This window comes from Colossoma macropomum, unplaced genomic scaffold (genome assembly GCF_904425465.1).
Source record: "Colossoma macropomum unplaced genomic scaffold, Colossoma_macropomum, whole genome shotgun sequence".
NCBI lineage: Eukaryota > Metazoa > Chordata > Actinopteri > Characiformes > Serrasalmidae > Colossoma > Colossoma macropomum.
The window spans coordinates 22,522,715-22,545,771 of NW_023494784.1; the positions used below are offsets into that span (position 1 = coordinate 22,522,715).

Below are 23,057 nucleotides of genomic sequence, written 5' to 3' on the forward strand. Positions count from 1 at the left end.
GTCTGCGATGCTATGGTGACCAGCAGTCTATGCGGAGATCTTCAGGGTGGGTTTAGCAGTTATACATTAACAGACCATTTATTGTTAAAACTGTGTTAGAATGATCACCAGAGCTTTATTTCACCGCAAAAGAGGATTATTTTTTTTTTATCTTAAAAATCTAATCCTACTGTTAAGCCACAACAAGGCAGTAAAAGAGCTGCATGTGGCTCTGGAGCTGCATGTTGCTGACCCCTGCCCTAGAATCTATTGTGTTGCATCTATTGTGGTGCCTTGTCTGAGAGCAGATCAATTATTTTAAATAGGCTTTTTAAATCTATTGTAATGGCACTGCAGTTAAAGCAAAACCTGCATAGACAGAGGGAGAATGAAGATTATGAGACAATAATCTAAAAGACTGCATAATAACATCTATTTCCAACTATGAGTATTTCTTCTCATGTAAAAAAGGATACAATAGGATGTAAAATCCAGGTTTCTTGGTGTTGTAGACATAAGAGGGATGAAATTAAGCTTTTTCCAGGCTACTGTCATAACGCTTTCATTGATCATCTTTGCAGACAGGCATATCAGAATTACAGATATCTACAGGTGAGCTAGGATGGTGTGGGATACAAAGTCAGCCTGACAATTGCAAGCACACACAAAGGAGTGAGTTCAAATACCTTAATTTTGTGTGACCATGGAAACATATGGTCGCTTTTGAGTGTATAGTACGTTACTTCCAGAAATGTCTGAAACGTCAGCCAGCAGAGGCTTTTGCTTTTCATGAAGGATAATAGGCAGGCGGCCTTTCCAGCAGGATGTGCGAACAGAGCATGTCTAATCAATACTCATCAATAGAGACCTTTCCTCATTCATGCTTCCATGCAGGAGACATGCAATCAGTGCAAACATGCAGAAGTCTATTCACCTGGCATTCAGAGATAGAGATTCTCAGATGTCACTAATCATAGCTGACCACTGTCCCTTGGTCACAGCTGACCACTAGTCAGTATTGTCAGTATTGATGCTGAAGATTTTCATTTCTGTTTTTCTTGGTTTCTTTTTTTCAGACTGTGATGTAATGGTGACACGCTGGTGAAATGAAGAGGCAACATCCATAACCTGTACAGCCTCAAATCAGCCCACAGAGAAACATCAAAAAAGATGTCTCCTTAATATCTCTGCAGTTTCTCATAGACAGCAATGGGAACAGATGGAAAGACAAATGAGACTTTTGTTTCTGTTCTACTGCTCAGATATTTCTACTAAGAAAAAAAAACCTCAGTGATCTCACGTGTCTATTCTTGAGTTTCGGTCGAGAGCTCAACAAAGTCAGATTTGCCAAGATAATAACACTGTTCATTTGCAACTGAACTACAGACAAAACTATTATAATTTATATCTGTATATAAATTATATAATAAAACTATTATAATCTTTATCTGGGCCAGAAGTGTCTCATAGAACTATAGGAATAAAATCTGTAATAAAAACTTAATTACATAAAAGAAACATAGTAAGAATCATTATATCACCTCCTGAGACATTGAAGATCAACAATTTTCATCATTTTTATGTGGGATTTATGTGTATAACAATATGTAGTTTTGACACATTTTGAGCTACATTTAATACAATCTGTGTTGATGCTCACTGTGCATCCAGTTCAGGACTAAACATTTCACAACACTAAACACAACATGCCACAGTCATTTTTTTAATGAACACATCAGTTCAGTTTGAGAGTGTATCAAAGACATCAGCCAGAATCACACTATTATGGCTAAAATCATACAATTAAAATATAATCAATTAAAAGTGTTTATTACATTTCTACAGTCACATTGAGTTAAGAGACTATCATTGGTCAGAAAGACACAACACTCAACAGAAATATGAGATGAATCGGAAAATTCTTAATTAAACAGCAGTGTTGTTTGAAACTATACTTGATTGGGACTGAAGCAGAAGGGAACTCTCAGGAGATAGATTTTTCAGAGATAGACTACTGAACTGAAAAAAGAACATCACTGGGCTTTCTAGAGCGCAGAGATACAGTGCTGTGAAAAAGTTTTCATCCAATTTCTTCTATCTTTGCTAATTTGTCACATTTAAACCAACTAATTTTAATATAAGATAAAGACAAGACAACTAAATGCAAAATGCAACCTTTAAATGATTATTCCATTTATTGAAGATAAAGATGTATTCAAAACCTATATCACCCATGTGATAATGGAAGTGCCCCCTTAAACCTCTAGATCTAAACCAAAAAGCGGATACCACCAGAGAACTTGTAATAACTGTGAACCTGCTGGTTAGCTGTCTGGAGCAGCAATAGCAGAATTCAGTCTGCACCTGACTGACAAAACAAGCAATGGTGTTGGGAGTAACGAGTTACAAAGTAAAGAGTTTCTGTAATTCCACTACTTTTGGTGGTAACGAGTAATGTATTTAATTATCATCCCAAATTGAATAACTCAGTTACAATTACTAAACTTTAAATGGGCTCGTTACTCGATACTTTTGTCTTGTGTGAAAATATTAAAGGAGACCTATTATGCTAGTCTGGTTTTACCCTTTCCTTTAGTGTGTTGTGGAGCTTTTTGTACATTGGTCTGAAAAGTTACAAAGGTCGAAGTACACACCAGAGGGAGTAACTCTCTCCCACAGAAACCACTTTTCTCAGCTGCCGGAAACACCTCATTGGAATTCCAGCCCTTTTCATTTCTTACAAATGCAATCTTGTAACACAATCCTTATCGGCCATCTGTAGAACTTGTAGCAGGATGCCACTACCGCTTCCAACTGCTCTGGCAATTGACCAATCAGAACAGAGTGGGGAAGCTGACCAATCAGAGCACAAGGCACTACTTCATACCAAGGAAAGTGATCCTGAATAGGTTATAAAATAATATAAGCTTGATATAAAACCAGAGGAAAAAACAATTACATCAAGTTCTCTTATATCTACAAACATTGCACAAACATGAGTGTTGATCACTGCGTTCTCTCCTTTATATAATCCACTTTCTGCAACGTTCTTGAAATAGTATTATTTGGGATGTTACCTTTCCTAAATTGCATTTCTGAGATTATAATGAACGCAGTCAAAGTCCTTACAGGAAAATCTGTCCAGTCGGTGGCCATCTTGAGAACACCACCAGTTATTTACAGTCATACCAAGACCAGACTCCTATCTCTTTTAATGGATAACAAAAAAAATTAAACTAAAGGCCAAATTACCATTTCAATAACATATTCAAATCACTGGTAAAATCTAACAATCTGAAATCTCATAAGTAGTTTGTAGTGTTTGGCTCAAATAACACACAAAAAGGTTGTTCTGGCTACCGCACTTGCGCAGATCTTTTTACGTTATTTAACTTTATTAGACAGGTACAATACAGATAAACATTGTTACGTAAAATGCAGCACATGTAAGATATATAGGGCATTTAGCTTCAGCTAATTTGCAGCTGCAGTCCCTGGTTAGGCCTTATGAATAAATAAACATAAACAAATAAATAACACAACACTTGTGAAATGTTCACAGGATTGTTTCTGTTTAAGCCAGTTTTTTCACTTTTACATTTAAAACTTTGAATTCATTTTGTGGTTTGTTTCTGAAGGCAATAAGTTCCACAACCCTACACTTTAAACTATAAAAGATGACTGACCAAAGGTTGTTCTACGCACTGACATTCTACAGTTGCCTCCTGCTCCTCTGGTTGTCACTCCATTGGTTTCCTGCTTTGTAATAAACTAGCAGTATTTCTGGGGAAATATTGTTTATGCACTTAAAAATAAGCTTACAAAATTATCAAAGCTCAGCAAATTGTATTTTTCTTGAATTTTACACTGATGCCATCCCATTGGTTTCTCATCCATTACTTTCAAAGCCCATTTGCAAAATGACTTTATAAATGAGTTTAGCTGCTGATTGAGAAACTTGACCCCAGGCAGTCACACAATAAGACATAGGCAATAAAATTATGGACATACATCTGGGCAGCCTTCAGTGGAATGAAAGGTCTTATTAATTGAAAACAGTTTTAATTGGTGTTGATAATGTTGGTAAGCATTATATTTTAATTGGGGATCAAGTACGACTCTTTTTAACTTTTTTATTTAATTTTCTTTAATTTCTTTTTGATCAACATATATTCTCAATATAAATTCTTTGTGTTCCTTTTGTCTTATTGTAAAGCACATCAGAACCGTTTTGGTGTGATTTAGAATCAGGCAGTTATTTTTTAAGCCACTGACCATTTTTCTCTATAAGATTTCTGCTGCTTTCTGTTGAGTCTCTGTTGAGTGAAAAAGCAGTGGGCCTAGGATTGAACCTTGTGGAAAGCCCATACTACAACCTTGAGGGGATGATTTCACACAGTTTATTTTAACACATTGAGAGTCTGTTGAGGGTCTGTTGAGAGAAGTTAAGCTTCTTAAGTTTATTCATGATTCACAGTATCTTTTTTTAAGATCTAAAATACAGCTCCCACTGCTTTACCTGCCTCTAATGAGCTTTTAATAATTTTGGTAAAACACCATGCAGCCAAATAGTTTTGATTGATTGATTGTTTTTAAGGAACATCAGTTCTTTTTTTTGAAGACTACTGGAGGAACTTACATTGGTATATATTTACAAGCTTGATCAGATGCTGTAGCCTTAAAAATTGGGATTTATGGTATCCATCTTCTCTACACTGATGGATGAATTTATTACATGCACTACAGGCCTTATCACGACAGCACAGTATTTTTTATAGAAATTTATATCTCAAATAGCCCAAATATATCTTTAGCCTTAGAGTTATTTCATTTAATCCGCTCCGAACGCCAGAGAGAAGATGGTGTTCACGCTGGGCACTGGGCTATGGCAGTTTATGGTAACGTTCATTGTGGACACAGAGGCCAGCTTGCCCCGTATTGCCACCGCCAACAGGAGACCGCGCCAAGCCAGGAGGCACAGCCCAGAGAGAGAGCTAGAGGTGCCCACCAACCTCAGCTGCAGACAGACCATGGCAGGGATGATGCATCTCTGCATTCCCTGGTTCTTCTGAGCCAATGCAGATGCAACCTTGATTCCAGAGCTACCTTGCCACACATGAATTCTTGTGTTGTGGCCTTTGAAGCATGATCAAATAAAAAGACAAGCAACAACAGCACTGAAGACTTTTTCCATTATTCTGCAAAACTTTTATTGAACAAAAGTATTTTAATTCTCACCACACTGTCCTTAGTACAGTACAGTACCATAATGCTGGATCTAAACAATTCATATATGCACCTTTTCTTTTTTCATAATATATTTATATATATTTATGTACATACAGTGGAAAGAGGAATTAAATAACTGCTCAATAACATTCAGACATTTTATCTTTTTTTTAAAAAAAGCTGAGAAACCCCTTGAATCAACACTTTTATTGGTAAACAGACAGATATGGAAAAAGAGAACAAAAAAAAATCAGTTTTCATGTGTTTTATGTTATTACTCTTAAATTAGTGTTCACAATCAGCTAGCTGTGAGTGTTATTGGGAGAAGATAATGTGTATGTGTATGTGTGTGAGTTGATAAGGAGCTCTAAGACACTGATCGTAGCAGGACTGGAGATGGGTGGCACATTTGGTTGTAGAGAGACACACATTCAAACTCCTGGATGGGCTACAGAAATGCCCCTCCTCTTCTTCAATCCGTCATTGGCCGAGGCAGGTACCCCTTTAATTGAGCACCCTAAACTTGAAGAAACCCTGAAGAGTGACTCGACTCCGTGGTAAACAGTTGATGAGCTGAGTACAGTTAGAACTGAGAAACCAAGTTTCATCACCTGCGCTGAGTGAGAGAGGCCAGTAGTTGGCTTCAGCAGTGGAATTCAGCATCTGGAACCAGCTTCAAGGCTGAAACAGTCCCATGATGATGAGAGTGAGCAGTTTCACTACAGTGTCAGAACTGAAAGAGCCTTGTCTATTTAGCTTTCAGTGTCCAGTGACACTGAGGTGGCCACAGTAACACACACATGCAGAGACGCTGAGGTGGCCTGTAGACTGGCCCTTTGAGTGGAGACACAATTTGGGCTGCATCCCATTCTGCACTTCATAAACTACCCCTAAAACAATGCGCATGAGGACGAAGTGCTACATGATGTATGTGTGAAGCTAAATCAAAAACAGTTCATCACATATAACCACAAAAATAACCCTCTACTACAGCTGGCCCAAAGTGCTTCTGGCAGAGATTTTTATTAACGCATAAAGGGAAACAGTCGAAGCTGGAGTCAAATGGGATGCAGCCATGGACTAACACTGTTTTACCAGATGTAGTATGAGCAGAGGAGCTGTAAGCCAAAGGCATAAAGAGTGCTAACAATGGTCACTTAGTGAAGGCGACATCAGACCATTTTTTATTACTACGACCTCCACAGAGGTCGGAATTCACTCTGTAAAAAAGGATATCTAACAGCCATTTGGATATTCCAACTTAAAAGAGCATCAAGCTGCTACTTGCCAGAGTCCAGCTAGGAAGCATGTGGCCCTGAACCAAAATCTCCTCTTTGTTCGTAAAGAGGACCCTGCTCTCCAGCCCCAAGGCTTTACTAAAGTCCAAGAAGACAGGCAGAGAGGACAAGTGAGGAGAGCAAAGGAAAGGGGAGGGAAGGCAAAAAAGACAGAGTGAGGCGTGAAGACAGGCAGAGTTCAGTTTAGGCGAGGGGTTTCACAAGGTAGAGTTTGTCTCCCTGCTCGCTGGTGAAGATGGGGGCTTTTTTGTAGTGCTCTACCAGCTCGTCCATAGTGTTGAAGCGCCGCTGACCAATGCAGTAGACTCCATCCTGCAGCTGCACCTTGAAGTGCTTATTCTTACCCACCGCCTTCAGAGACACAGAGAAATCACTGGGCTGAAAAGAGAAAGAGAAAGAAAGAGAGAGAGAGAGAGTGAATGTGAGTGTGTTTAATGAGCAATATTTAGATAAAAGAAGTGGGCTGCATTTGCAAAGTTGCACCACTAGATGACAGCAGTAACCAAATGTTATATTATCATCCAACATCAGCCCAACAGAACCACACATCAGCAGATCTGTCAGTGCACAATCAATGTTTGCATGGCATTTAATGCACGTACACAAATACATTCAAAGTGCTCTGATGTGAAATGCTCCATTACAGAGAAACTCGCTGAGAATTGTTCACAGTTGTGCTGATAGGAACTGGACATCTGAAGAGTACAATGCCTCTCAAAGCTCCCTCACAAATAGTTCTCATATAAAATAGTTATAAAATTGCTGTGTGATGCCACAGATGTTGTTTTGTGATAGTTTTGAGACAGTAAAAAATTACTGTTTTATAATTACTGTTTATTTGCTGAGGTTAACATATTTGAAAATAATAACACATAAAAGGTGGCCTGTGAAAAAATTACAGCACATTCAATATGTTTTATTTTTCCAACATATTAAACTTAGCAAATAAATAGAAATTATGGAGTAAAAGTTGCAGAAAAATGCCATATTTACAATTTTTCCTCTGTAAAATACGTGTTTTCTCTGTAAAATATGTGTAACTTATTTTTGCAACAAAACGTAAATTTGACCAGGGGTTGTAACTTTTACATATAACTAAACATGCAGGCCATAACTCTGCATAAAACAGTTCCCAAATAATTTTTTTCCCATATTAGCCAGTATTTTACCTTTATCAGAATAGGTTAAGTTTCTCTATAATGAACTCATTTTACTCAAAACACATGAATGACTTTGCTTGTACTTCATGCTTTGAATTATGAAGAAATTTGGCAAAATTGGTGGAATTCCACTTTAAACAGTGAAGCCCCTTCCTTACCGATGACTCGCTGTCTCTTATAAGGAAGTCTCCCACCACTCCCCGCTCATTGAGCACACACTCCGCCTGGTGCCGCGTCACATTGCCGTAGTACCAATCCTTGCCGGCAAACTTGCCTGTGCGTGAGGGCCCCATGTGGCCAATGTGCGGGGACCTGGGGCCTGAGGCGGGGCCTGAGGCAGGGCCTCTGGCAGCTGGCCCATCACTGAGGACCACCACATAGTTCTTGGGCACTAGGCCCACTACCCCCCTGCTGTTTCTACACCTCCACCACTCTGGGTCGTTCTCCGGCTTCTCCACCACCTCCATGGTTTCGCCCTTCTCAAAGTTCAGCTCCTCGTCAGTCACTGAGCTGAAGGGGTACAGAGTCTGGACCAAGTGAAGCACTGAGCCCCCCACACCCCCCTGCCGCCCGTTAGCCACTGCCGTTGCCTGCCCCACCCTCAGCGAGCGGACACCCCCAAACGAGTCTGTGAAATTTCCATCCACATCCCCGTACCCCACCTCCTCTCGGACATAGTTGGACGGGAACCAGCCGACTCGGCCGGCGTGGCTGCCCCTCCACCAGCCATCACTGCACTTCTCCATGACCACCACCCGGTCTCCTTTGGCCAGGCTGAGCTCATCGTCTCGTTCAGCAGTGTAAGAGAATTTTACCACTGCAGGAATGTTTAGGTCATAGATCCGCTCGGCTCCGCCACCTCCTGCGCTTCCATTGGATGGGTACTCCGCATCTGTGCTAGGTGTGGGAGAGGCATCACGCGCACTTGTCTTCCTTTTCGTTTTCCCGAGGCCTGAAAAACAGAAGTGCTCAGGTTAGAGGTGTTCAGGTGGGCAACTGAGACTGAGGAAGACAGAATCAATCCTTCTCACTGACAATAACAAAAATGTAAAGACAGAGCTCATTGAAACAAGCAAAGAAAGTATGTCAGAAGTGTGTATTCTAAAGTTTCTAGAGCACATTAGTGTTTGTAAGTAGAAGAGGAGATTTTATTATTAGAATTTGATGGAAAGTTGTTGTTCTACATACAGTCTCAATTTATGAAAAAAACATCCTTTGCATTTCTGTCACGCTGGTCATTTTAAATCATGGCAACAATGGAAAAATGTCAAAAAGAAGTTCACTCTGACTCTAACTGGTCAATAAACAGTGTAATCAACTGCTCAACTTAATACATATTATTTCATTACATAATTACATTTGAATAGCAAAACAAAAGGAGTAGACTGTCAGGCTCAGCTAGTGAGATGGAGCTATGATACTGCAGCTCATCAGACCATCTAGCTGTGGCATGCAAAGGCCTTTACTAATAATAATTTACAGTTAATTAACACACTTAAAGCTCAATTAATTAAAAAGCTTTTTATTTACACGTCATACATCTGAGGCTCCATAATGCAACAATGAGCTCTTGGTAGATTTCCAGATATTAATAATTTGTTCCTACTACAGTTCCAGGGCCCTAACAGTTTGGGCCAGGCATTCTGTAAGTGCTGCAGCCAAAAGCTGATGGTTGTTCAGGTGAACTTCAGAAGAAGTCAGAGAGAGATTTCACAGAAACTCCAGACTGCACCATGACAAAGTACTTCTCTACAGGGCAAGAGTGAGTGAGTAATGTGTAGAACTAGAGAGGACAACAGAACTTCCTCTAAACCAGCATCTTTAAGCTGCAGGTCACACTAGACATTTGGGTCATTCCATACCAACTTACCTAGACCTCCCAGCTCATGTCATGGATTTCCTTGAAAAAAAAAAAAAAAATCCTACGAAAACCTCTATTAAATTCTTGGGCCTTGCAAATCCTATAGCTCTACTGCAAGTACTTTTTTGAAGTTCAGCCCTTTTCATCATTTTTGTGATTTTTTTTTAAGCCTCACCAATTTCTTATTTTTTGCTGGATCAGGTTGAAATTTTTACTGAACACTGCAACATGTATTCATGTACATAGTTGTTTCTGAATGTTTCACAGTAATCAAATAAAAAAAAGAAACATTTTTACCCAAACAAAGAATCTTTAATTTTCAAAAATTGATATCTCCACTAGTTATCACTTTCTTGCAACCACATTTTGATTGTGTGCAGTATTAATACAGTTCTATCACATCTTGTTACTTGGTCCAGCATAAAAAGGTGTTAACATTAAAGATGTTATATTAGTCTTTCATCATTCACTAATTTATTGAAAATAGCCAATTTTCTGTACTTTTCACAGGCTGTAACATTATATTCGGTGGTTTTGTTTCATCAGTAGATATTTATATTACGTTGACCACAAGGTTTTCTATCTGTGTGATACCTATTGAGCCTGTGTTTCATTGGGTTCTGGCAATTTGCAGGTTACAGCTTGTAATGGCCTGATTTGTTGCACACTAGCTGATGTCATCTTACTCTGTGTGTGTGTGTGTGTGGACAATCTTAGTTATACCTTGGAAAATTCAGTCTTGTGCTATTGGTAGAAGACTTCATACATTGGCCACACCTCACACTGTCAGATGTACTCATACCTAACAAACTAGCCTAAGTATAACATAACAGAGTGCACTATGACCATTACACTGGTACTTGACAACAAGAACAAGAACAAGAACAGATGCCTTCGTGACCATTTCACAGGGGTTGTCAAACAGGCACATTCCTTCTTCAGTGTCTCATGGAATTAAGCCCACGACTGGAATTAAGCCCCAGACTCAAAAGTGGTGTCTGGTGACCCAGACCCAACCCTCCTCCATACTCACAATGGGTTAGGTAAAATGTCAGTATCAGAGACAATAACAGATACACTTCAAGATATGCCCAAGCATTACTGAGACACTGTGTTTGAATGCCAGTCCATCTGGGTTCTTCAGCTATCCTGCAGAACGTATTTGCTAGTGGCTCTAAGTATGCCATCTTCAGTCATACTTATTGCCCCATTTGTTTAGGTGGCTCTAAGTAAGTAAGTATGAAATTCTCCATTTTGGTTCAGGTAGCAAGTTAGCTGACTCAATAATTAAACACAAATTTGAACATAATTATACCAAATAACTACTTGCAAGAATATGGGGCTCCACACTGAGTTGTAGAGGAAGTGGGGGACTGGTGTCGATTAGTTTACTGTCATGTGTATTTACAAGACAGAGCATTAAAAAAAATCCATGAATGAAATTCTTATACTACAGCAGCATGTTCATACTACAAAAAATCAATATAAGTACACAGGGGGCAAGAGGGGAGAGAGGTATTGCGCATACAAGAAGAATCTTGCATATACTAGACAAGTATGCTAGACATGTGAATTAAAGAAGTGGTACTTAACAGTACATGTGACTGGCAGTACGGAAGGAGGTAGGTGGCAGTAATATCACTGCACTGTGAATATACAGTGTAGGAAGGTGTAGTACTATGTTCAGTAAATGTATGTAAATGCATTGGTTTTCGTGACATCACAAAACAACAAAATCAAACCAGCCTGTTCTTGCAGTATAATTTCCATATATGGACTCTGACTTGGGAGTAAATGGTACATTTTGAAACTTTAGGAATGTTTACATATTACACTAAATTCATTTTTCCATTATATGGCCCCTTTAACAAAAGCTTAACACACAAAAAGACACTGAAAAATGCCCGCAATACACACATCGTCTTTTTCTCTCTTGTTCTCTCTCTGTCTCTCTCTACCACCCCCACCTTTTGCACACACGTCAATCAGATCTATGGCAGAGCATGTAAATAATTTGAAAAACACATCTCTGTGGTATGAATACATCTCCTGAGTCTATTTAAATCCCTCTAAATGGGACAGATACATTGCTCTGCACTAAGTAGGACACATTCTCTTATCTCAGAGTCTTGACAGGCAGCGGCATAAAAGGCTTCAACATTTCAGGTAACATTAAAGAAATCTGTTTCTGCACTTTCTGCTGTCCCCTCTACTTGAACCAAAAGAAAAATCAGACAGTGTGCGTGTGGGTGTGTGTGTGTGCTGAGCTTACAGTGGATGCGTGGTATGTGCAGTGAGGCTTGGAGAATGAGCCAAGGTCTGCCAACTCCTCAAAGGCTCCAACCCCTGCCTCCTCTAAACCAGGCAAGTGCACAGGGCCTCCCAGGCAGCGGGGGCAGCCAAGCCACACTGCCTTTTTAAACAGCAGTCGGCAGATACAGGAGGTGGAAGAGAGCATGTCAGGGGTTTATTTTGACAAGACCTGACAGGAGAGAGTAGTCTATTTGGCAGGCAGTGACCCATACTATAATAAATGTGAGAACACCAGGGAACATTTGATGTCTGTCACAACTCTCCAAGAGGCCATCACACAACCTGAAAGGCTTTTTACACGCATACACAGGATATCAGGTGAAAAAAAGCAAGATATTTTCACGCCACTCCAGCCCACACTTCTGGGCACTCGATTGCTGAAGTGCACTCAGTGGTCAGTTTCTACTGGATGTGTCAGCCGAAAGTACACATGATTCCTCACAGTGAGCATTAACCTGTAGACTCCAGTGCTAATAGCTTCCTTAAGCATTCATTAACCCTGACACCATCCACAACGACAGTGTGACCAAGAGAAATAAATGCAAAATTTGTGATCAAAACAAGTTTGTTGGATGCTTTACATGCAGGATAAGGGGAGGACAGGACAGGGAGTATGGAGTTCCAAAGTAACATTTAAGCAGAAGTATCAAGTTTTGTTAAATGTTGATGAGTTATACAAGTGACAAAAAACAACACAGACTGTCTGTTTTGAAGGACGGCAGGAGAGGATATGAGATGTTTTAGAAAGTTTCACTCTGTGAGAATGACAAAAAGGAATGCAACATTTTTACTGATCTGTATGAAAGGCAGCAGCACACAGCTGGGGGAGAAAAAAAGCTATTATACACTACTTGCCATGTCTAACTTTCAAAATCAGTTAATTCCAAAAAGAGATAAAGGCTAAAGAGAGCAGTATGTACAGCAGGGAGTGCCTCAGCCTCCAAATACAAAACTGTTTTGGGCTGAATTATTTCCTGCAGGTTACGATAAAAACTCAAATCCTAGCTGACCTTACACATCACAGTATAGGTCCAAACTAAACAACAAAGTGTTTGAACTACCTGATGGACTACAACTACCACAAACACTACATACGCTGAGGCCATGGCTTGTGCAGTGGGGAAATTATTGGTATTGCACATGCTATGCAGTGACAATAGCTCATTAATTACATAGCTGACTACAACTATGACAACTAAATATTTGAATGGATATGTACAGTACATCTAAAGTAGTGCATGCACGTGTGATTGTGATCTTTTTGTATTCGCACAGGATTAATCCTGCTAGCATGTGTAACAGGCCAACAGTGTCTTGCTCCCTGTAGAGGATATGCTCTGTTTTTTTTTCCACTTTGAATATCAATTAAAACATGCCAATGCATGGGGTGTCCAAAATTTTTCACAAGACTATTGAATATGGTTTTATTGCAGTTTTGAAGGTATGTGACCAGATAAGGATGGGATACCGGAAATCTAGTCCAAACTCTGTTTTTTTAAAGACTTAAGGCCTAAAAGGTAATCTAAACAGACTGCAGATGGTGGGGTAGAAGTATTAAGCGTACTTATTTTTATGCTAATCTTTTGTCATGTGCATGTTGGACATGGACAAAACAGGTACCTCCTTTCCGTGAGAAATGAGCTAAAATGAGAGCATCACTACCCAGAATAAAAAAAAAAACAAAAAACGTTGTGCTGTAATAATCTGACTGATCTGATTGTAGGGAGAAAATACAGTTGCAGTGGCAGACGAGGCTCCATTATCAGAGACCTTTTGTTCTGTCAGCTCACTGCAGAACACAACATGACTCTGTTCTCTGTCGGACTACCTAAGATTATGTTTGCATGTGTATATAAATGTGTGACACACTGTTTAGCTTTTTAACTTTTAAATAAAAATTAATTTCTGATTCTGCATGGAATTATTAGTATGACTGCCCATGGAATGTATCACAGTAAAGAACATTTAATGTGCACTATATGGAGATCAGTGAGTCTGTGACTACAAGGTTTGCTCTCTCTAAAGGTTGACACTTGTTTTAGTGTTGGTCAGAATTAGCCCGATTGGAGAATTTAACCCCTTACATACGTAACTGATATGTAAAGTATGTCATTTTGAGAGTGGCAGTCTAGATCTGTTGATAAGTCATTAGAGTTTAGGGGTTATAAAACAATGTGCAGTATGTGTAGTAAGTTGTTGCAAAGAGGAGAAGGTAAAAAACTGAGCTACCAGGGTAAACAGTAATAGTAATCACAGCTGACAATGTCTAAAGCTTGGTGCAGGTCTGGCAGGTCTTGCTTTGAAGCTGTAAGAGCTATGCTAATGTTCAGAAACTCAGGATAAAAACAGAAGTTGGCTTTATTGATCCAACTCAGTCATGACATATGGCAGCAAGGAGCCTGCAGAGGGAGGGCTTGGCCTAGCGTAAACAGAGAGCAGTTTACAGTTCAAACAAAGTAGCAGTCAAACTTTTCCTCTGTTGGTGATCTGAGGATATGTTTCTCTGGGAGCTGTGTGCACTTCTGAGGCATCTGCTGACAGGGAATGAAGACAGCAACACAAACAGAACAAAAAGCTTTTGGGAAATCCTAAAATAGAATTGCATCCCACGAAGAGCGGCGAATATGTGAGCTGAACGTCTGAGGAGGAGTTGGAAGCAGAAAAGACCTTGCGCACAAGAATATGTGTGCATGTGTGTAGCCTTTGACATGACAATATGAAACAGTTCCTCCAAGTTTCTTTTGAACAGTCCCATAGAGGCAGGAAGCTGTCAACTTGAGCAGAACAGAGGAGGAGAGCAGGGCTGCAGGGGTAAGCCTTGACTGACCAAAACTCCTTTATACAGAATAGTTAACCACCATAATGCACGGACCAAAAAAAAAAAAAAAGCCAAACGTAGGAAAACAATCATGTCAGTACACAGACACTTTCTTTTTGGATTACTATGCTTGTTGTCCCACATCCTATTGTAACTAAATCCCTTTAATCTGAAGCTTAACCACTGTCCTGACCCCAAGTCTATGCCTAACTGTAGCATGCTTTTGCTTTCATTTGTGAGATTTGTGGTATTGACTGGCTCGGTACTGCCACCGATACTAACTTTATCAAAGGGATCACAATCCATATTCAATACTGTTTCTTAGTCATGGTCATTATAAATTTGTAACAATTCAATTTTATAAACTTTCCAGAACAACATGATTAAAAATATGCACAGTGCCAAAAAGAATGCTGGCATATGTCCATCTCAACTATGGTATACTAACCATAACAGAGCACTGTTTGGCTGACATTCAAATATTAGTTCTGAACAGTTCAGATATTAGAATTAATATTAAGAGCTGTCGACAGAAGAGTAAGTTGAAGTTTTCCTAATGAAAACTCACAAGTACTTTTCCTCCCATTTGCAAAGACATTTACAGTACTGTGCAAAAGTCAGAGACCACCCTTTATTTACTTAATTACTTTTAATTTCAGGTCAAAATGGTCATTACATACACATTCAGCTTTCAGAAGATATTTTTGAGGACTGTACATATAAAATAATCCATGTGGAAAATCAAGGAAAAATAAAAAACAACAGGAGTTTCCAAAACTAGGTTTTCAAAAAAATCTTAGACATAGAGACAGTGGGACTCAAAGCAACCACATAAGACCTAGTAGACCACCAAAACTGCCACCATCAGATAAACAGTACTTATTTTTCCTTGGTTTAAGAGATTGAAGAAAAACTTGCTTGCTCCAGATCTGAAAACGTTCTGTCCATCCTTCCACTATGAAAAGACAACTCAACAATGAAGTGACCACCAGACATCATCACCATCATTAAATGTGTTTGGGATTACCTGGATTGTGAGAAGCAGAAAATGCAACCAACCTCTAGAACTGAACTTTGGAGGTGTGGAAAAATATCCCTGCAGATTTCATTAGAAAACACTGACATTTATTTGGTGAGGTTTCTGTGTAATTTCCTGCTACATATTTGTTTTCTCCTTTTTTCTTGATGCCAAAATATGAATAACTTGTGCTTAATGGTCAATTTAACTGTATTTTGCACAGTACTGAATTCACAACTAAATAATCACAATGATACCAAGTTTCCATTAAGCTTTCTCATTTGCACTTCAAGGCAGGGGTCCACTTGGAACAAAGGGCTGAGTTGGCAGAAGAACTGTGCACAACCTCACCCTCTAGGACATCATACTGCTTTTACTTTTCCCTTTCCAGACCTTCACAATTACTGCTCCCTTCTCACACCATTCGCATCCTTCTCAACAGTCAGCCATCCATGTACGCATCCATGCATTTATCCAAACACAATACAAAGTTCTGTGCCAGGACTGTTAAATAAAGCAAAGTACCAATACAATACCACATCTCCCTCTTCATAATAAGCAGAGGGTACAGTGAGCACAGCAGCAGGCTCTGCTTAAGCCCATTGAGGCCAGGTTTTTATATCAACACCACAGCATCGTTTAATACTCATATAAAGATCGCACTGAACAGACTGGAGAAGACCAGGCAACAGACGAATTCTTTAAAAAAAAAAAAATACTTAAAATGCTCCTTGGGTGGAAAAGCGTGAAGTACACAGTTCTGCAAACTGACACTGAAAGCTCTGTCCTTGAGACTCATTAAGATGCTACAAAAAGCCTGCTCAAAGGTTAGAGCATTTTGCAGCACTGTGAAAGAAACAGGTTTGAGGCTCTAATGGAGCAGACTGGCGTAATAGCTATAGAGAAACAGATAGATCCAGACAAGTGTCTCTATTAGAAAACACAATCATGTCAGACTGATGTGTCACCAAATGTCTAAAAAAACAAAAACTTGTGAAATCCTTCTTACTGTTGTGTTGCTTAATTCAATCTAATTAGATTAGTTTATTAAATGTATTATTACTAAACAAAATCACCAGCTTTCCACATATGGCATATGTTTCTAGCATCTACAGGGCTCAGAAAAGCTTGCTTCTTTTAACAGTGCATGTCCACTCATTCACACTCTAACCAGAATGCTGTTGGAGGCCGTTTCTGGCCTGACCACTCAAACACAGCAAGTGGGATTACGTAAAGCTTTCAGGGAGAGGGTACTGAGCATTAGCTCTGTGTGAGCAGTACCTTCAAAAGACCAGTTGAAAGAGGCATTTAGTGTGCCGCCTGCCTCCTACCTACACAAGGGGCAAAAGCAGGACAAACACACAAAACTGCTATTCACTGGACTGGGTTAATTATGCATGCAAACCCACAGACACACAGTACACACGCATGCACCATCGAGACTAAAATAACCAAAAAAGAGTGATAAATGTGCATTTAGGAGATATAAGACCAACAACGTGACTGCACCAGCGATTGAGGTCTATAAAAAGGGCATGTTCAAAATGCGGTACTGCTGAGTTTAAAACAGGCCAAAAGCCAAAACCAACAAGCATTAGGTCAATATTGTACTGGAAGGCTGGTCTGCAAATCTAAAGCGTTCATGTACTTCCAGTTAAATATGAAACCAGAAAGAAACACAAACTGAAAAAGATGGTGTGCATGCATGTGTATGTGCATTCGTGTGTGCATGTGTGTACACGCCTGAAGTACTAAGGTTACAAGATTGACAGGCCTTTGTACTGAAGTGGAAAAGGGGAGGAGTAGGCTTGTAACCCTGACAACCAACAAGCAGACGTCCCCTCTGGGACATTATACCCAACACGCACTCAAAGTTAGATTTGATTCCAGAAGGTCATTCCAAGACACTTGTCATTGAAGACTATGGAAAAATGCTGCTTTGGGACCTACTTCCAGGAAAGTTTTATTGGGCCCCAAATCCTTGCCTTCATCTGTCTAAACTCTTCTGCCACTTTTTTAAACTCAATCACACCAAAAGCTAAAATTATTTGATTGTCAAAAACAAAAAAACTCACTCATAAGACACCACACTCAGCTGCTCTGCTTAAAATCAGTACATATGGATTGTAATCCACTGCTTACTATGTAAACTTTGTCAGTTCTACTTCCATTAGCTCACTGGTCAAATTCAGTGCCCAATTTGGCCAGTCTACATTTTAATACAGTGCTCAGAATAGATTCAATGTGCCAAGTGAATGAGGCCTGTGAAGTCATGACTAATTTTCTAAAGCACTACAACTACAAACATGTTCTCATAGCCAAAATTAAGGCACTTTTCTTCCATTAACTCACAGCACCAAGCCAAGCAGTTTTCAGAAGACTGGATTTCATGACAGATTTAATGTTTATATTTTAGAAAATACATGATGCTTATTTTTCATATGCCCCCCCTACATTAAGCAAGTTCTCTACTCTGCTGAACTACAACTTCGCAAAGTCGTAAAGCTAAATTACTGAAAATTATGAACAATGATTCTCCAAATAATTTTGAAAATTAGTAAATGTTGACACAAGGCACTGAAAGCTGTACTCACTGCTGATATGTATATTTTATTTTAATACAATGGTGTTTCATGGACCACTTAAGTATTTATCCAGCCCATGACTTCATCAACATTTCTTAGTGCTGCCTTCCATGTGAATAAGTCTGACACCTCTGCTTCAGTCAGGCTGGCTGTCTCAGCATGTCGTATTATGAGAGGTCATTTCATTTTACCCTATCAGAAGCCATTAATCCTGTTTTCACATATTTAGTCGTCCAGCCCCTCTCTTCTGAACCAATCATGATCAATCACCTGTGGTTTCTGTATTTCACGACCCATTAACAAAGCTAATTAGTGACCACTGAAAGCAATAATAAAAATGAATAGACATTGCATGTATTATTCTTTATCCCTTAGCTTGGTGTGAATCTTTATTTCATAATCTGTGCCTATTTAGTAAATATCTTGAACCATGCTAAATCCATTGTAATCCTGGTTGTCTGAGATGAGGGAAGTCATGGTACTTATAGTAATCTGTATATTTTTTCTATTCAAACTTTCTAGGAAAAACACTAGCAGAGCAGAAATCAGGGTACACTGGGCCTACAAGTCCATTAATACGCCAAAAGACACATCCACCACCAGCATAGTTCTGGGTACAGCTCATAGAGCAAAGAACACATCACTGAAGCAGTTTAAAAGATTCATCTTCAATGAGAAGAATTATTAGATTCTAGAAGATACTTTAACTATTACCTCTGTAATGCCAGCATTTCTCTTTTTCTACATTCCTCCATTTCAGCAAATCATTAACACTGGAGTTCATGCTGATGCCTATCCCCTACACTATAATGTGCTGAAAGTATGCAGGATGGGTTCAGCTTTCAGGAAATATAAATGAATTGGAACACTGAGTCGGGAAAAAGATCTACTGCACTGAGAACAGGATAAAGGTAAACCGGAAAAAATCTTACAAAATATGAACGTTACATGATCATTACTTTTACAGATGACCCAATTTATGCTCATGTAAATCTGATAATCATACAATCCTGAGTGTGTATAAAATCAAATTTTTGAATAATGAAGTTTGATGATGTTTGATGATCTGGGTGGAACTCTATATTAGCGCTTTCCCAGGACAAATTGTGTCGGACAGCTGAATGATCGGACAAGTAAAGAACAAAAGATAAAATTACATTTTATTAAACAAAAACAAATATGATATGAGAGAAGTGAACATTTTAAAGAATGATAATCTCACCACATACTTTAATTTGCAGGTTTCCCTGCTGAGTAGCCCACCGAGGCACATGAACAGTGGTTACAAACAATAAATGAGCTTATATCTTCATCAGTCCTGAAAATTTCAATTCAGCGACAGCAGATAAGCTAATTATTCAGAATGTTTTTGAGACTTCCACAAGCTGGCCAAGTACTAAGTAAGTTCTGAAACTAGTCGATCTGAGGGCCAATACCGACATGTATGAGTCTAAATAAATAGGAACAAAACTGTATCCCCACTTGAAGGGATCAATTTGACTAGATGAGCTACAACAAAGAACCAGGCATGTTAAGTGTTAACAGTCCTGCACACTCAAATTTGACATAAGTATCTATGTTAGCTACCAGTGTGCTTCTTTTGATAATCTTCTGACCTTTTCCTAATGTACAAGTGATTCTGGCCTTTGGACAAGTAAAATGTGAATTCAGCAAATCAGCAAGCAGCTGCTAATAACAGTAGACAAGCCATGAAAATAATAGCAAAGCAGTGGGTTTGATTTTGGCACATGTATTGCATCAGTGACCTGATTGGTCACATTGAAATTGACCAACCAATCAGAAACCAACATGATTTACGGTTAACTACTATTGCTATTAATGTTAAACGGCTCTATTTTCATGTAAATGTAAAGTAGTGTATGTGTTTTGACTAAACAGTTTACAAAAAGTCCCAAGAGCTTCTCTGATCTCAGAGAGATTACATATTGAGTGCTAGCTACATAAATCTCCTGAAAATGACTGAGTGAAGTGGGGCATGCTGACCGAGATTCATATTTACCTGTCAAAGGAGTACAGGGTCCAGAAGCCAGGTACTAAATCGTGATGGCAGGACAATACTGCTAACGACCCAATTTATCAATTTCTGTCAAACAACAACTGCTTAGGAGACTACTCTACTTTCCAAAACATGAAGAAGACAAAGCAGAGCATAGATATATATAAACTCAGTTCAAAAGCTTGTCACTTACCAAGGGTATCCTTCAAGTTCTTCACCAGTGAAGCTTTTTTCAGGCTGTTCTTGCGCTCTACATAGTTGGACGGGACGTAGCCTGTGCGGTTGGAGGCATTGCGGACTCTCCACCAGGTTTTAGAGTCATCTAGGAGCCACAGGCGCTCATTTTTCCGGATGTCAAGTTCCTGGTCCTGCTGAGCGGTGTAGTCCCACTTGGCTACAACAATCACCTCCTCTGTCATCTTTCATCGAGTCCCTCTGTAGCCAAAGACAAAAAAGAGAGGGGTGAGAGGGGAAAATGATAAGGGGAAAGAAAAAGGGATGGTGTGACAGAAAGAAAGCGATATCCTTAACAGCAAAAGTTTTATCCCTGTGGCAAAAGTAATATCTTTAAAAAAATTACAGTGTTGGATAACAAACCTGAAGGCTTTAAACTCTCAGAGCAAAAGGGCAAAGATAATGTGCTAGAAAATGACAACATAAAAAATAACTACAGCATCACACTTTGAACTCCTAAACATATTTCAGATCTCTGTCTCTCCATGCTGACCCGCCTGTCTATCTCTGCCTCTCTGATACACATAGAGAGAGCTTACCTGACTATATGGCTGTGTTAAATAGAGCATATGTAATCATGTCTGCCCTTTGTCTGAAGCTAAGTAATGGTTTGGGCAGAGGCCCACTGCACAGCTGCAGAGCAAGGCACATATATCTCTATGGCTATTTCATGCTACAGTTATTACAGTCTTCTTCTTTGAATTTTATAATGCGTTTTCTTCACCTCCCCTCCACTGATAGCTGGACCATCCATCATTTCTTTAATTGCTTGGCTATTCCTTACACCATTTAATTATACTTTTGGTTTCTTTATGTGTTTAATTTTGCATGCTTATTTACTGTAGTGCCAAAAAAATAAAAGTTCAGAGATGACAGGCAAGTTACTCCCCTCCGCCTCTCTACAGCCAACTTGCGGAGGGACATTATAAGAGTGATGTATTTAAACAAAGGCAGGAATTAACATTTTCTATTAAGACAGCCTGACTAACTTAAAAATAGTTCTCATGCATGCTCTTGAAGGCCTAGGCTGTTTTCACACCTAGTTCTTTAGCTAAAGCTCACACCAGATTCTTTTTTTTTTTTCCCCATCTGATTCAGTTGGTTTCACATCGCAGTCATTGAAGGGTACCAAGTAAAACACGTAAATGCTCTTTGTGTTTTCCGACTGGTCAGAAATTTGGCTGTTCCTCTCAAATTTGCTTATATTAAATTACCTATTCTTTACTTTCACTAAAGTACAGTTTACAATCCAGATCTATCCCTCACTTATATTCATGACGAAATAATATCACACCTGTTATGTTGAATGAAAATAAAAATGTTTAATATCTACATGTATTGAAATAAGAAGAATAAAAATTAACCTTACTTGATCTTTTGTTCTTTATGCTCGATCGGTTTAATTACGCATCAGTTTGAATTCAACCAATCAATATTCTATAATATATTACGCAGTCCATGTGACAAAATCAAAATTATTTGTTATTGCTGGTCTACCGTTATTAGCAGTAGCTCATGCTGCAAGAACAATACAAGTTTTTGTCAAGAGTCAAAAACAGGCAGATTATGCTGACAGTACAGCACTCATGTTCTGCCTGAAGAAGGGAAAAGCATGCTTTTGTGCTGCTCTGGAATCCTCTTGTTTGGTGGAAGCAAAACCAGCCATAAACTATGAACCAGAGTTCACTTAGGTGCTTTCAAACCTACCTTGTTTGGTGCAGAGATATCAAACTTTTTCTTTACTTCAGTCCATTTTGACAGGTGTGAACACTCCACCCCATTCAGGTCCACACCAAAGAACTGAACAGTGGTCCAGCAAAATCATGACGGGTCTCTGTCAGCTTCCAGGTAAATTCAAGCTCAGTTCACTGCTGGTGGGAATGAATTTTTATTTATTTTTTTATTTTGGTGCCCACCAAACAAGTGAATTCAACATGAGAGCATGTTGTTTTCCTTTTTTCTAGCAGCAAATCAGCAAGCTGCTGCTAATAACAGTAGAAGAGCCATAAAAATAATAGCAAAGTGTTTGATTTTGGCACATGCATTGCATCAGCGACCTGACTGATTGCATTGAAACTGACAAACCAATCATAAAGAAACTAACATCATTTAAGGTTAACTATTGTTGCTTGGATTATGAAACACACATGTTAAATGACTATTTTCATGCAAAGTTTGAGTTTTTAGCTCAAATGATGGCAAATGTGGAAGAAACAGAGCACTTGTAAAGTTGTTAGTGTTTGACCCATTTCTGAATTCACCCACGTATACACAACGCTACAAAAACCCACACTCTGGTGTGGATTAGCAAAAAGACTAGGTGTGAAAACAGCCTTGGAAGTGGACTGAGACCTGTGATTTTGTCAGTTGTTTGAAGTGGACCTAAGTATGGGCGGAGTGTTCACACATGTAAAAATGGATCTAACTAAAGAAAAAGTTTGATTGGTCCGGACCAAATATCGTAGGTGTGAAAGCATCTTTAGTTACATAATTCATAGGGTTCATGTCATTAAAGTGAAAGTTGAGCTTACACACAGAGAAATTT

The 23,057-nt window shown here is 39.1% G+C and overlaps 1 protein-coding gene across 1 annotated transcript in view; it reads right to left on the reverse strand.

Moving 5' to 3' along the window:
* Nucleotides 1-5,148: 5,148 nt before the first annotated feature.
* nck2a (NCK adaptor protein 2a) overlaps nt 5,149-23,057 on the reverse strand; it is a 59,964-nt gene continuing 42,055 nt past the window's right edge. Inside the window, exons 2-4 of the mRNA XM_036596928.1 lie at nt 20,472-20,713; nt 7,825-8,618; nt 5,149-6,884 (exon numbers count right to left, since the gene is read on the reverse strand). Of these exons, the coding sequence (XP_036452821.1) occupies nt 6,690-6,884; nt 7,825-8,618; nt 20,472-20,697 (1,215 nt within the window). The 5' untranslated portion in view covers nt 20,698-20,713 and the 3' untranslated portion in view covers nt 5,149-6,689. The remainder of the gene's footprint in view (nt 6,885-7,824; nt 8,619-20,471; nt 20,714-23,057) is intronic.